Genomic DNA, 16378 nt, shown 5'->3' with positions numbered 1-16378 from the left:
TCCCCAGCTGTCACATTAAACTTTGCCATTAAATGGTATTGTACCTTACATTCTGTATATGTTGTTGCATGTTTTTCTAGGTTTTTACCATAGTGTTTCCTGACATCTATGAGGATGGATATCACTGAATAAATTTAACTGTGGAGACTTTTTGAAAATTCTGGAAAAAGTTTCAATCAAGTGATTGAATAGACTTCTCAGAAAGAAATGGTTATGAAAGAACAACAAAGGAAATGTAGGCAACTAAAACTGTTAAATTCCTAAATGTATTTCTGTTAAGAAATAACTTGTTAAGCAAAAAAAAAACTATTTATTTCAGTAAAAGATTGAAAACTGTTAGAATATTTCTTAGGCAAGCAGTAGAAATTGTTGCTGTGTGCAGGCAACAAAATGGGACTTAGAATATCGTCGTCTAGTGCGGATGACCGTTAAAGTGGTCCTGTGTTATGAAAAGAAATGGCATCTAGATCATCACTCCTGGTTGCTGTCGTGGTGGGTGACAGCCGCGTTGGTATTCACCTCTTTTGGGGCATCTCCAGAGACATCTTCACTGGCAATAGGTCTGTTTGTAGCAGGGCCCATTGCTGAAGATAATTCTACTCCAGTCAATGAGATTATAGGCTGAAGATGTATCTGGAGGTGGCACAGACAACAATGGATACCAGCCTGTCCCCTGCCATATGGCCCGACAGCCACGAGTGGTGGTCAGGGTGTTATTTCTTTCCACAGCAGGACCTATTTGGTTATCTGTGGAACCAAACAGCACAATGGCACGTCAATGTTTGCTCTTTGTGTCAAGCCATCCTGGACTTAAAAAATGACCACCTGCACATGAGGAAAGATTCTACTGATTGTCTTCGTGCTTGCTAAACCCTACCTTGGCCAGCAAGGCCGCTTGATCTCTCTCCATTTGAGAGCGTTTGGTGCATTAAGGTCTGGTCCTTCCAGTCAGCTCAGGATTCTTATGATCTAACATGTCAGTTCGACAGAATTTGGCATGATATCTGTTAGGAGGACGTCCAGTAACTCTGTCAATGCCAATTCGAATAGCTGCGTGCATAACGGTCAGACACATTGACTTGCTCAATTTGTGAAACTCACTCTCTGGAATAAATTACCAATTTTTTCAGAAATTTTAGTCTTTTGCTTGTCCGTATGTGTACGTCACATCTACAAATTTGCCCCCTTTTTGTAACTGCTTTGTGGTGCGACCTCCACCACCCCGAATGTGTTTGCCTGGATGCAGCAAATATATAATAAAAGATGAATATTGCCTAGCAGATCTTAAGTTTCTTCACCTGTCTCCACTTGTTCAGATGCATATCCAGTAATAAATGATTGTAGTAAAATGGTAACGATGTAGATCGTGATCAGCGGTAACGATGTAGATCGTGATCAGCGGTAACGATGTAGATCGTGATCAGCGGTAACGATGTAGATCGTGATCAGCGGTAACGATGTAGATCGTGATCAGCGGTAACGATGTAGATCGTGATCAGCGGTAACGATGTAGATCGTGATCAGCGGTAACGATGTGGATCGTGATCAGCGGTAACGATGTGGATCGTGATCAGCGGTAACGATGTGGATCGTGATCAGCGGTAACGATGTGGATCGTGATCAGCGGTAACGATGTGGATCGTGATCAGCGGTAACGATGTGGATCGTGATCAGCGGTAACGATGTGGATCGTGATCAGCGGTAACGATGTGGATCGTGATCAGCGGTAACGATGTGGATCGTGATCAGCGGTAACGATGTGGATCGTGATCAGCGGTAACGATGTGGATCGTGATCAGCGGTAACGATGTGGATCGTGATCAGCGGTAACGATGTGGATCGTGATCAGCGGTAACGATGTGGATCGTGATCAGCGGTAACGATGTGGATCGTGATCAGCGGTAACGATGTGGATCGTGATCAGCGGTAACGATGTGGATCGTGATCAGCGGTAACGATGTGGATCGTGATCAGCGGTAACGATGTGGATCGTGATCAGCGGGTAACGATGTGGATCGTGATCAGCGGTAACGATGTGGATCGTGATCAGCGGTAACGATGTGGATCGTGATCAGCGGTAACGATGTGGATCGTGATCAGCGGTAACGATGTGGATCGTGATCAGCGGTAACGATGTGGATCGTGATCAGCGGTAACGATGTGGATCGTGATCAGCGGTAACGATGTGGATCGTGATCAGCGGTAACGATGTGGATCGTGATCAGCGGTAACGATGTGGATCGTGATCAGCGGTAACGATGTGGATCGTGATCAGCGGTAACGATGTGGATCGTGATCAGCGGTAACGATGTGGATCGTGATCAGCGGTAACGATGTGGATCGTGATCAGCGGTAACGATGTGGATCGTGATCAGCGGTAACGATGTGGATCGTGATCAGCGGGTAACGATGTGGATCGTGATCAGCGGTAACGATGTGGATCGTGATCAGCGGTAACGATGTGGATCGTGATCAGCGGTAACGATGTGGATCGTGATCAGCGGTAACGATGTGGATCGTGATCAGCGGTAACGATGTGGATCGTGATCAGCGGTAACGATGTGGATCGTGATCAGCGGTAACGATGTGGATCGTGATCAGCGGTAACGATGTGGATCGTGATCAGCGGTAACGATGTGGATCGTGATCAGCGGTAACGATGTGGATCGTGATCAGCGGTAACGATGTGGATCGTGATCAGCGGTAACGATGTGGATCGTGATCAGCGGTAACGATGTGGATCGTGATCAGCGGTAACGATGTGGATCGTGATCAGCGGTAACGATGTGGATCGTGATCAGCGGTAACGATGTGGATCGTGATCAGCGGGTAACGATGTGGATCGTGATCAGCGGTAACGATGTGGATCGTGATCAGCGGTAACGATGTGGATCGTGATCAGCGGTAACGATGTGGATCGTGATCAGCGGTAACGATGTGGATCGTGATCAGCGGTAACGATGTGGATCGTGATCAGCGGTAACGATGTGGATCGTGATCAGCGGTAACGATGTGGATCGTGATCAGCGGTAACGATGTGGATCGTGATCAGCGGTAACGATGTGGATCGTGATCAGCGGTAACGATGTGGATCGTGATCAGCGGTAACGATGTGGATCGTGATCAGCGGTAACGATGTGGATCGTGATCAGCGGTAACGATGTGGATCGTGATCAGCGGTAACGATGTGGATCGTGATCAGCGGTAACGATGTGGATCGTGATCAGCGGTAACGATGTGGATCGTGATCAGCGGTAACGATGTGGATCGTGATCAGCGGTAACGATGTGGATCGTGATCAGCGGTAACGATGTGGATCGTGATCAGCGGTAACGATGTGGATCGTGATCAGCGGTAACGATGTGGATCGTGATCAGCGGTAACGATGTGGATCGTGATCAGCGGTAACGATGTGGATCGTGATCAGCGGTAACGATGTGGATCGTGATCAGCGGTAACGATGTGGATCGTGATCAGCGGTAACGATGTGGATCGTGATCAGCGGTAACGATGTGGATCGTGATCAGCGGTAACGATGTGGATCGTGATCAGCGGTAACGATGTGGATCGTGATCAGCGGTAACGATGTGGATCGTGATCAGCGGTAACGATGTGGATCGTGATCAGCGGTAACGATGTGGATCGTGATCAGCGGTAACGATGTGGATCGTGATCAGCGGTAACGATGTGGATCGTGATCAGCGGTAACGATGTGGATCGTGATCAGCGGGAACGATGAAGTAGGAACGATGTGGATCGTGATCAGCGGTAACGATGTGGATCGTGATCAGCGGTAACGATGTGGATCGTGATCAGCGGTAACGATGTGGATCGTGATCAGCGGTAACGATGTGGATCGTGATCAGCGGTAACGATGTGGATCGTGATCAGCGGTAACGATGTGGATCGTGATCAGCGGTAACGATGTGGATCGTGATCAGCGGTAACGATGTGGATCGTGATCAGCGGTAACGATGTGGATCGTGATCAGCGGTAACGATGTGGATCGTGATCAGCGGTAACGATGTGGATCGTGATCAGCGGTAACGATGTGGATCGTGATCAGCGGTAACGATGTGGATCGTGATCAGCGGTAACGATGTGGACGGATCGGTACGGATCGTGATCAGCGGTAACGATGTGGATCGTGATCAGCGGTAACGATGTGGATCGTGATCAGCGGTAACGATGTGGATCGTGATCAGCGGTAACGATGTGGATCGTGATCAGCGGTAACGATGTGGATCGTGATCAGCGGTAACGATGTGGATCGTGATCAGCGGTAACGATGTGGATCGTGATCAGCGGTAACGATGTGGATCGTGATCAGCGGTAACGATGTGGATCGTGATCAGCGGTAACGATGTGGATCGTGATCAGCGGTAACGATGTGGATCGTGATCAGCGGTAACGATGTGGATCGTGATCAGCGGGTAACGATGTGGATCGTGATCAGCGGTAACGATGTGGATCGTGATCAGCGGTAACGATGTGGATCGTGATCAGCGGTAACGATGTGGATCGTGATCAGCGGTAACGATGTGGATCGTGATCAGCGGTAACGATGTGGATCGTGATCAGCGGTAACGATGTGGATCGTGATCAGCGGTAACGATGTGGATCGTGATCAGCGGTAACGATGTGGATCGTGATCAGCGGTAACGATGTGGATCGTGATCAGCGGTAACGATGTGGATCGTGATCAGCGGTAACGATGTGGATCGTGATCAGCGGTAACGATGTGGATCGTGATCAGCGGTAACGATGTGGATCGTGATCAGCGGTAACGATGTGGATCGTGATCAGCGGTAACGATGTGGATCGTGATCAGCGGTAACGATGTGGATCGTGATCAGCGGTAACGATGTGGATCGTGATCAGCGGTAACGATGTGGATCGTGATCAGCGGTAACGATGTGGATCGTGATCAGCGGTAACGATGTGGATCGTGATCAGCGGTAACGATGTGGGTCGTGATCAGCGGTAACGATGTGGGTCGTGATCAGCGGTAACGATGTGGGTCGTGATCAGCGGTAACGATGTGGGTCGTGATCAGCGGTAACGATGTGGGTCGTGATCAGCGGTAACGATGTGGGTCGTGATCAGCGGTAACGATGTGGGTCGTGATCAGCGGTAACGATGTGGGTCGTGATCAGCGGTAACGATGTGGGTCGTGATCAGCGGTAACGATGTGGGTCGTGATCAGCGGTAACGATGTGGGTCGTGATCAGCGGTAACGATGTGGGTCGTGATCAGCGGTAACGATGTGGGTCGTGATCAGCGGTAACGATGTGGGTCGTGATCAGCGGTAACGATGTGGGTCGTGATCAGCGGTAACGATGTGGGTCGTGATCAGCGGTAACGATGTGGGTCGTGATCAGCGGTAACGATGTGGGTCGTGATCAGCGGTAACGATGTGGGTCGTGATCAGCGGGTAACGATGTGGATCGTGATCAGCGGTAACGATGTGGGATCGTGATCAGCGGTAACGATGTGGATCGTGATCAGCGGTAACGATGTGGATCGTGATCAGCGGGTAACGATGTGGATCGTGATCAGCGGTAACGATGTGGATCGTGATCAGCGGTAACGATGTGGATCGTGATCAGCGGTAACGATGTGGATCGTGATCAGCGGGTAACGATGTGGATCGTGATCAGCGGTAACGATGTGGATCGTGATCAGCGGTAACGATGTGGATCGTGATCAGCGGTAACGATGTGGATCGTGATCAGCGGTAACGATGTGGATCGTGATCAGCGGTAACGATGTGGATCGTGATCAGCGGGTAACGATGTGGATCGTGATCAGCGGTAACGATGTGGATCGTGATCAGCGGGTAACGATGTGGATCGTGATCAGCGGTAACGATGTGGATCGTGATCAGCGGGTAACGATGTGGATCGTGATCAGCGGGTAACGATGTGGATCGTGATCAGCGGTAACGATGTGGATCGTGATCAGCGGGTAACGATGTGGATCGTGATCAGCGGTAACGATGTGGATCGTGATCAGCGGTAACGATGTGGATCGTGATCAGCGGTAACGATGTGGATCGTGATCAGCGGTAACGATGTGGATCGTGATCAGCGGTAACGATGTGGATCGTGATCAGCGGTAACGATGTGGATCGTGATCAGCGGGTAACGATGTGGATCGTGATCAGCGGTAACGATGTGGATCGTGATCAGCGGTAACGATGTGGATCGTGATCAGCGGTAACGATGTGGATCGTGATCAGCGGTAACGATGTGGATCGTGATCAGCGGTAACGATGTGGATCGTGATCAGCGGGTAACGATGTGGATCGTGATCAGCGGTAACGATGTGGATCGTGATCAGCGGTAACGATGTGGATCGTGATCAGCGGTAACGATGTGGATCGTGATCAGCGGTAACGATGTGGATCGTGATCAGCGGTAACGATGTGGATCGTGATCAGCGGTAACGATGTGGATCGTGATCAGCGGTAACGATGTGGATCGTGATCAGCGGTAACGATGTGGATCGTGATCAGCGGTAACGATGTGGATCGTGATCAGCGGTAACGATGTGGATCGTGATCAGCGGTAACGATGTGGATCGTGATCAGCGGTAACGATGTGGATCGTGATCAGCGGTAACGATGTGGATCGTGATCAGCGGTAACGATGTGGATCGTGATCAGCGGTAACGATGTGGATCGTGATCAGCGGTAACGATGTGGATCGTGATCAGCGGTAACGATGTGGATCGTGATCAGCGGTAACGATGTGGATCGTGATCAGCGGTAACGATGTGGATCGTGATCAGCGGTAACGATGTGGATCGTGATCAGCGGTAACGATGTGGATCGTGATCAGCGGTAACGATGTGGATCGTGATCAGCGGTAACGATGTGGATCGTGATCAGCGGTAACGATGTGGATCGTGATCAGCGGTAACGATGTGGATCGTGATCAGCGGTAACGATGTGGATCGTGATCAGCGGTAACGATGTGGATCGTGATCAGCGGTAACGATGTGGATCGTGATCAGCGGTAACGATGTGGATCGTGATCAGCGGTAACGATGTGGATCGTGATCAGCGGTAACGATGTGGATCGTGATCAGCGGTAACGATGTGGATCGTGATCAGCGGTAACGATGTGGATCGTGATCAGCGGTAACGATGTGGATCGTGATCAGCGGTAACGATGTGGATCGTGATCAGCGGTAACGATGTGGATCGTGATCAGCGGTAACGATGTGGATCGTGATCAGCGGTAACGATGTGGATCGTGATCAGCGGTAACGATGTGGATCGTGATCAGCGGTAACGATGTGGATCGTGATCAGCGGTAACGATGTGGATCGTGATCAGCGGTAACGATGTGGATCGTGATCAGCGGTAACGATGTGGATCGTGATCAGCGGTAACGATGTGGATCGTGATCAGCGGTAACGATGTGGATCGTGATCAGCGGTAACGATGTGGATCGTGATCAGCGGTAACGATGTGGATCGTGATCAGCGGTAACGATGTGGATCGTGATCAGCGGTAACGATGTGGATCGTGATCAGCGGTAACGATGTGGATCGTGATCAGCGGTAACGATGTGGATCGTGATCAGCGGTAACGATGTGGATCGTGATCAGCGGTAACGATGTGGATCGTGATCAGCGGTAACGATGTGGATCGTGATCAGCGGTAACGATGTGGATCGTGATCAGCGGTAACGATGTGGATCGTGATCAGCGGTAACGATGTGGATCGTGATCAGCGGTAACGATGTGGATCGTGATCAGCGGTAACGATGTGGATCGTGATCAGCGGTAACGATGTGGATCGTGATCAGCGGTAACGATGTGGATCGTGATCAGCGGTAACGATGTGGATCGTGATCAGCGGTAACGATGTGGATCGTGATCAGCGGTAACGATGTGGATCGTGATCAGCGGTAACGATGTGGATCGTGATCAGCGGTAACGATGTGGATCGTGATCAGCGGTAACGATGTGGATCGTGATCAGCGGTAACGATGTGGATCGTGATCAGCGGTAACGATGTGGATCGTGATCAGCGGTAACGATGTGGATCGTGATCAGCGGTAACGATGTGGATCGTGATCAGCGGTAACGATGTGGATCGTGATCAGCGGTAACGATGTGGATCGTGATAAGCGGTAACGATGTAGATCGTGATTAAATGAGTGTAATTAAAGAGAGAGAATTCATATATGAATTATAACTGAGTCAGTTAAAACATGCAGAGGGAGAACATACAGAATGAACACTGGAAAGAGATATAACACCACTTCAGAAACTGTTTCTCTTTTGAGACTAAAATTGAGGCAAAGCAAGAAACAAGGCTGTGTAATGTTTTGGGTTTGTTACTTTTAGCCAGGAAGATGTTGAAGATTCATAACTCACACCTGAAGCTTTGAGTGTTGATGTAATGTTTTCTATGCAATTATCAAAAAAGAAGAAACCATGCATAATATTCAAAAAATAACTTCAAAGATCTGTATTACCAGAAAAAACCGTATCAGTTTACACCTGTTGTAGAACAGAAAGACAAATCTTTGACCTCTAAATTACATTAACACCACAAAATTTAATGAATCCAATGAATCCACAGTCTGTCATTGTGTGTGTGTATTTTATTTACTCAAACCACATGCACAATATTGATTCTAATGAGTAAATTACTTTCTGATAAAGCAGTGGAGAACTGAAAATGATTAATTACTTTTGAGTTTCGCTAGTAGACGATTAAAAATCACAACTCATTGTCTCGTGAAAGTATTGTTGGTAGTAATGCATTTGATCCCATTGTATTTAATCTGTAAATGAGTGAGAAGACTATAATATCATTAGTGACTTAGTTAAACACCTACGATTTTTCTTATTAGTAACCTTTACAGAAACTGAGCAGTTCTCAATGAATATTTTGATGAAATGTGACAATTACCAGGTGTAATAAATGAAGGATTGTTAGCAAATGAGAGTATCTGTGTTTTATTTGTTCCAGCTATCTTAAGACATTTAATCTCTAATTTTTGAAAAATTTTCTTATAGTGCTGCACTGCAGTTCGAAGCTGCTTGGGCACTAACAAATATTGCCAGTGGAACATCAGTGCAGACACAGGCTGTGGTTGCTGCTGGAGCTGTCCCCCTGTTTTTACAGTTATTGCTATCTCCTCATCAGAATGTTTGCGAGCAAGCAGTGTGGGCTTTGGGTAAGTATAAAAACAATAAAGTTGAAAGTGATTAGTGGAAGTACTTTGCTGGGAAGGAGATAGTTTTTGTGTTAATTTTGGAAGTGCTGTTGTCTAAACAGTAAAATTATGCTGTATTCTGGTGTTGTAAGAAGCATGGAGATTTAGATGTACATAAATCATTCAAGAATGTCTCTCTGAAACAGTACTCCCAGTTACAGTATGTAGATAATCTATAAAAGAGCAGTGATGATGTTTTAAGAAGAAAATGAGACGGAATACAGTGGCAGAAAGCTGTAGATTCCCTTATTAAATGCAAGGGCTGTTCAAAAAACATTTGACTTTCATTTATAGTATCAACCTTTATTCAGATCAAATTATTTGATATTAGTCACCTTCTAAGTAGTCACCTTCAGCTTCTATACACCTTTCCCAATGCTGTTGCCACTGCCAAAAGCATTGCTGGAAGACATCTTTTAGTATGGTGTGCAGCTGCTCCATCAAATTCTGTGTAATATCTTCCCTGTTGTGAAATCTGGTCGCTTTGAGTCTTTCATTTTCAGGAAAAGTCGGAAATCAGTTGGTACTGGATCAGGGTGATAGGCAGGCTGACAAATCACAGCCGTGTTGTGCTTGGACCAAAAATTGTGAATTAAGAGTGGGTGCATTGTGGTGAAGGGCCCATTGCCCACAAGTCTGGCCATGTCTCACTGCTTCATGAAAGTGATGCAGAACCTCTTGGTAGTGCTCCTTATTGACGTTAGTACCATATGGGCCATGGTGGACCATGCCATAGGAATTAAAAAAGGTGGACAGTGTGATTGTCACAGTGCTGTGCACCTGCCCCTCTTTTTTAGGACATGGGATGAGGGATGCTTCTGTTATGATGACTTTTTCTGGGTTGCACCCATACACCCAGGACTCTTCACCAGTAATCATTATGTTAAGAGTATTGGGATTATTGTTCACAAAATCAAGTGTGACCTATGCAATTTCTGAATAAAGTTACTTCTGTTCAGTTGTTAGCAACTGTAGCACAATTTTGCTGAGGTCCAACTGCAGTCAAAATGTTCCATTAACATGCAATGAATAGACCCAGTTCAAATTTTAACCTCGTCTTAAAGTTCTCTGATTATGGTTAGTGTATTCTGCATGATCAGTCCTTCCGTGACGAATGGCATCCTCATTTGTGGATGTTGAGGGACTACCTGAACTGCTTCTCTTCGCTGATGAGTGGTCATCTTTGAAGAGGTTGTACTACATCTTTATTTTTGCAGTATCCATTGCTTTATCCCCAAACACTTGTTGCTGTATCATTTAAACACGAGAATCATCAAGCTTAAAACAATTACTTTGTTCAAATTTTTCTGTCATTTTGCCCTCAACGTAAAATCTGACTGCTACCACGTAGACATGTTCACTTGTCAGTGGCCAACAGACTAGTTGTTTACCCAGGTGTAAAAAAAAATCAAGCTGTGCACTACGTATGTCCACAAACGTGGAGAGCCCGTGTGACCAGATACAATTGTTGGTTTCATCAATAAAAAATATTAGATTTACGGGATAGTCCGTCTGAAGTTTTGGACGAGATTACCTCGAAAACTATACATCGGGTAAAAATAGTTGGAAAGACAAGTTAGTAAGCTCAAAGGGGGACATCAAATGATACTACAGGTGACCCCCCCAGCCCCCATGGGTGGGGTGAGGACAACTTTTTAAGTCTTAAATGGAAACCCCATTTTTTATTGCAGATTCGGATTCTCCATAAAAAGTGCAAAAGTTTTGTCTGAGACATTTTTTTAAACCATTGACAGATGGCGCTGAAATTGAGAAAAATTAAAAATTCAGAAAGAATTCATATTTATTTAGAATGATCCGAGAAGGATGCATCAAATCGATACAAAATGTGCACCAGTTCTTTCACTGTGCCAAATTAAGCTATTTTTTACAAAATGTGTCCTACCTGCCACAGTTGTTGATGGAGGGAGGTGGAATGGTATTAAAATCTCGTTAGGGAACTGTTCACAGTTGCATTACTCACCTGACTGTGGTGCTACCGTGGCCAAACTGCGAACGATGGCTCAGTATAAAGGTTGGTGCAATGTGATCAGACGTCACTTCACTTTCAGATTATGAACAGTAAACATCAACTGACGAAAGTAAATTATTCTTTAGCGAAACATAGGTTACTATCCTCCTACAGAGGTTGTTGATACGATTATAATTTTAGGTGGAATGCCATAACAATTACGCCGCAACTGCGCAATTGTATGAAGAATGTTTCCCAAACAGATGACATCCAATTTCCCAAACAGACAACATCCAACCGGAAACATTATTCGAAATTGCCCCCAACGAGCTCGAAATGGATACATGCACCGTCCACCTTATTATCGTGAATACAACGAAAATGACGCTCGTACCCTTACCGTTCTCACCTGTGTTCAACTGGATCCTGAAGGGAGTAATCGTGTGATTCAGAGACAAACTGGAATACCGAAATAAACTGTTTCGAGGATTTTGAAGGCACATAAATATCATGTGTGTCATATCATACTGACACAGGCATTAATGCTGAAAGATATGCAAATATGCATGCATTTCTGCCAGTGGGCCTGGGAAATAAGAGGTAACAATGATTTTTTAGATACGTTATGTTCACCGATGAAGCTGTATTAAAAAACGGTGGCGAATTAAATCATCATGATTGTCATTATTGGTCTCCTGTTAGTACACACTGGCACAGACCCGTTGACAATAAACACAAATGGTCATTTATGGGCTGGTGAGGAATTTTAAACGGTTACTTGATAGGGCTGTATTTTTTTGACCGAAATATTACTGGAGAATCTTATTTACAACTTCTCCGTGATGATTTGTCGGAGCTAATGGAAGATGGTGATGTAGAAACTAGGCAATGAATGTGGTTCCAACAGGATGGAGCAGCTCCCCATTGTGCTAAAATGTGCGGAACGTTTTAAATTTAGGGTATCTTCGTCGGTGGATAGGATGCAGAGCACCATTTCAGTGGCCTCCACATTAAACAGACCTAACATCTCCTGATTTTATTGTGGGGTTATTTAAAAAATATTGTTTATGAAAGACAGCCCGCAACTGGAAACAATGCAGCTATACCAAGGGATGTAGTAATCAAAACTGTGGACAACTTTCGCAGACAATTGACTTTATGCATCGAAGCAAATGGAGATAATTTTGAACCATTTCTTCATGGCTAATTTCATTAATTAAGCACCCCTAATTTTGAAAGGCAAGGGACTCTCACTAATGAAGCACCCCATGGGAACATCATTCAGCTAGGTCCATGTCGTCGTTCCTGGGTAACACTCAAAGTAGGATACAGTACATTTTGTACAAAAATAGCTTAATTTGGCGTAATGAAAGAATTGGTGCACGTTTTTATCAATTGAATGTGTCTTTCTCGGGTAATTCTAAACAAATCAGAATTCTTCCTCACATTTACTTTTTTCTCGATTTCAGTGTCATCTGTCAATGGTTTATAAAAATGTTTCAGACAAAACCTGATTACTTTTTTATGGAGAATCCGAATCTGCAATACAAAATGGGTGTTTCCATTTTAAGATTTAAAACTTGCCCCCACCCCACCCAAGGGGGCGGGGGCTGGAGGTCACTTGTAGTATCATTTTGAGCTTACGGACTTGTCTTACACATTATTTTTACTCGATGTATAATTTTCGAGATAATCTCATCCGAAACTTCAGATAGACCACCCTTTATATGAACAGTTGTGTTCATCGTTTTAGCTCTACTCTGTTGTTCAAAATATGTGATGTGTTTGAATTTGCTGTACGTACAAGTATCCTGATCATTGTTGTTGGCTGTTGTGCTGTTAGATCAGATCAGATCTGGTCTGGTCTTTATCTGTTTCATATACCACTGTTGATAGGAAATAAGGAAAATGCTGCTGAATGTGTATTCTGAAAAAAAGTTCATATCATGCTTAAGCTATTTTCAGTTTCTTGTTTTGTTTAAACTGCCTCAGGAATATGTTGATGACTTAATCAATATGACCTGACAGGCCTTTCCTGTTTTGTCAGCAGATAAATTTTTAAAAACATTCCCATTATTTCTTAATTTACTAATTGATGTAGTACATTGTGTAGGTCATAATACCTGTAGTTCACTGGCTTTTAAGTAAGGCTTAAGAATTGCCCTATTAATACATTTATTGCAACATAGTTTGCCAATTTAGTGTACATTAGAAAATAAATTTTAATCATATTTTTCTCTTCCACAGGAAACATAATTGGTGATGGACCTAATCTCAGGGATTATGTTATCAGTTTAGGAGTTGTACAACCGTTGCTTCAGTTTATTAAACCTGATATTCCCATTAGTTTCTTGAGAAACGTTACTTGGGTGATTGTTAACCTGTGCAGGAATAAGGATCCTCCACCATCCGTCCATACAATCCGTGAGATTTTGCCTGCTTTAAATATGCTGATACACCATAGTGACACAAATGTAAGTTATAGCATTAAGTGTGCCGTAAACTACCCAGTAGTCACGGAACTTTTACTGTTATCAGTGTTAAGCCATTTGACAGGTAACTTACTTACTTACTATTAAGTGTTGAACTGCTGTTTACAGAATTGTTTCTACTGATAGTCCATATTAGAAATTATTAACCTTTACTCATAGACCACTTATCAGTTTGAGTTATGTGCATTGTAATATGAAACAGTGACTGATATACTTCAACTGAACTATTACAAAGATTTTCAAACATTAATTACCTCTCAGTATGATGGCCAAAAATTGCTCATCTATGTGCTACATAGACTCTCAGCTTATTAACTCATGATAATCTTCTCAGGTATGTAGCCAGATCCTGGACACAGTATTTCCAGGGTCCATCTGGCTGCAGTCTTCAGGTGGGAGCACTGTTTGCTAATCTTACCAGAACTGATTCATATAATGAAAGGTGGCCCATTTATATGCTGCTGAAGGCCAACAGTGTGCTAATGTGTAGCCTCTGTATTCTATTTATAGTTTTCTATTTATAATGGCTGACAGTCTAATTTCAGTGTATTATTTTACAACAGTTACAATTGTGAGATGTGGGAGTAACAATTTGAGTCTTATGATAAAACATGTTGTTGTGTTCCTTTGTGAGACAATGATAGGCCACTGCAGATTTCACAGGCTGCAACAGTTGTAAGTAGTTATGGTGCTCAACATGTCTACAGTGAATGGTGCAAATAGTTTGTCATAAATATTTTTTTCCTGTAGTGGTAAGTGATTTGATAAACTAGGACTTTCTAAATCCTGGGTCACCTTTACCAAGCCAAGAAGTGCACTAACTTTGGCTGGCAGACAAAATATGCTCTGTCTTTAAAATCTATTCTATCTTTGAAGAAACGCCCCCTGCATATGGTAGCAAAGATATGTTGCAGTGGGCTTTGCCCTCGTGCATTAATATATCCTACATTGAAAGAGCAGCAACCCAGTTCATTACGGAGGATCCAAATGTATTAACCATTCCAGCAGACACCACCAATCCCCTTCCAATGTTCAAATGTTCATTCTTTTGCAGAATAATGATGTAGGCAAAGTAAATTTTTACTTAAGGACTTGGGATACCGAAGACTGTAGAATGACGCTACTGAACAAATGAAATGGAAGATGCTTTCACTTTCAAAGAATGTCAATGTACTGAAAAACTGCATCCTGATGTTGCTGTTCCACGAAGAATATAGATGTCAGAAGTTCATGCAGAATGGGTTCCACTGCATCCAGCTGAGTAATTCAGGTGCACTCACTTGCAACTTGGCCAACTATTTAGCATTAGTTCTAGCTCTGATGTCCGAAAATGTGAGCACCATATTTCCAATTCTATGATTTTTATCAGCAGTTGAAGTCTTTGTGTCTTGGTCTCTCATTTTTACCTGTAATCTTTGATGTAGTGTGTCCTACTTGGGTTCCCCATGAAGAATCCTTGATGTTAATTGTTGAAAAACTAGACATAGAAATGGAGCTGTGCTGTCGTGTGCTAAGGTCTACATATTATTTATTCAATAAAAAATATTATGAGTGGTTATGGAGAGCCAATTATCCACCATAACCATCATTGTATTTTTGAAGTATTTTAAAGACATCACACTGAGGAAGATTTTTTAAAGCCTGCCTGCTTTTGGAGGTACATCAATAGTAAGTTTGTGGAGTGCCCATAAGGAATAGGAAAATTTAATTTCTTTGATTATTTAATCAAGTTAACAAAAAAATTGAGAGAGATGGAAAACTTAAGTTTCTAGACATATTGGTATACAGAAAGGACAAAGGGATTAGAGAGAGAGAGAGAGAGAGAGAGAGAGAGAGAGAGAGAGAGAGAGAGAGAGAGAGAGAGAGAGGAGGGGGGGGGGGGGGAGGGGGGGAGGAGAAGTGTTTATATAAACTGATGCACATAGATATCTGCAGGCAATGAGTTGCAATCCACCATACCAGTGCACAAGGCCCCTGCAGATGTCAGCAAAGAGGGTGTATGCCATCTCAGATGCAGAAAACTTGACACAAAAGCACAAGCTGGACTGCCTTAAGCTTGTCTTAAAGCTTAGAGGCTACACACACAGATCCATTGGGCATTCGGTTTTTTCCAAATCCAATGAAAGGTGCATGTAATCAGTGACTTTCCTACCACATGCTGGGACATACCTCCAAAGATAGGACATATTTTAAAAAGATGTGTACTTCATCTGCCAGCCAAGATTGGACCACTTTTTGGATTGGTAAAAGGTGACCTGGAATTGAGGAAGCCCAGTGTTTACCAAATACATTGCCACTGTGGGAAAAGTACGAGGGTTAGAACTTAAATAGTGGCAAATATTTATTCACAACCGATACAAAAGAGTTAAATGTTTTCAACTGTTACTGTCTTCAAAGTAGTCACCAGTGTTGTGTACAACCTACTGTGGAAGGTGTAGTATACGGTTAGCAGAGCCTGTTCTGTTGATGGTGCGAATGAAGTGGTCTACTGCCTGTCGAATCTCTATAACAGTCCTGAAGTAAAAGCCACGAAGTGGTTCCTTCATCTTCGGAATCAAATCAGTCAAGTCCGGGGAGTATGGTGGATGGTACAGTACTTCCCAGTCCCATTGACCGAACAGAGCAGCCACAGCTTGCGCTGTATGCGCCCGTGCATTGTCGGGATGCTCCAAAAACGA

At 44.2% G+C, this 16378-nt stretch overlaps 1 protein-coding gene across 1 annotated transcript in view; it reads left to right on the top strand.

The window, feature by feature from the left end:
* The window catches only part of LOC124612359 (importin subunit alpha-3), a 110888-nt gene that overhangs the window by 53118 nt on the left and 41392 nt on the right, over positions 1–16378 (top strand). Inside the window, exons 4-5 of the mRNA XM_047140516.1 lie at positions 9040–9200; positions 13456–13682. Coding sequence (XP_046996472.1) covers positions 9040–9200; positions 13456–13682 — 388 coding nt within the window. The remainder of the gene's footprint in view (positions 1–9039; positions 9201–13455; positions 13683–16378) is intronic.

The sequence above is a fragment of the Schistocerca americana genome, chromosome 4 (assembly GCF_021461395.2).
Source record: "Schistocerca americana isolate TAMUIC-IGC-003095 chromosome 4, iqSchAmer2.1, whole genome shotgun sequence".
In the NCBI taxonomy this organism is placed as follows: Eukaryota; Metazoa; Arthropoda; class Insecta; order Orthoptera; family Acrididae; genus Schistocerca; species Schistocerca americana.
The sequence above is the reverse complement of the archived record's forward strand: the minus strand, read 5'-3'. Positions and strand labels throughout refer to the sequence as shown.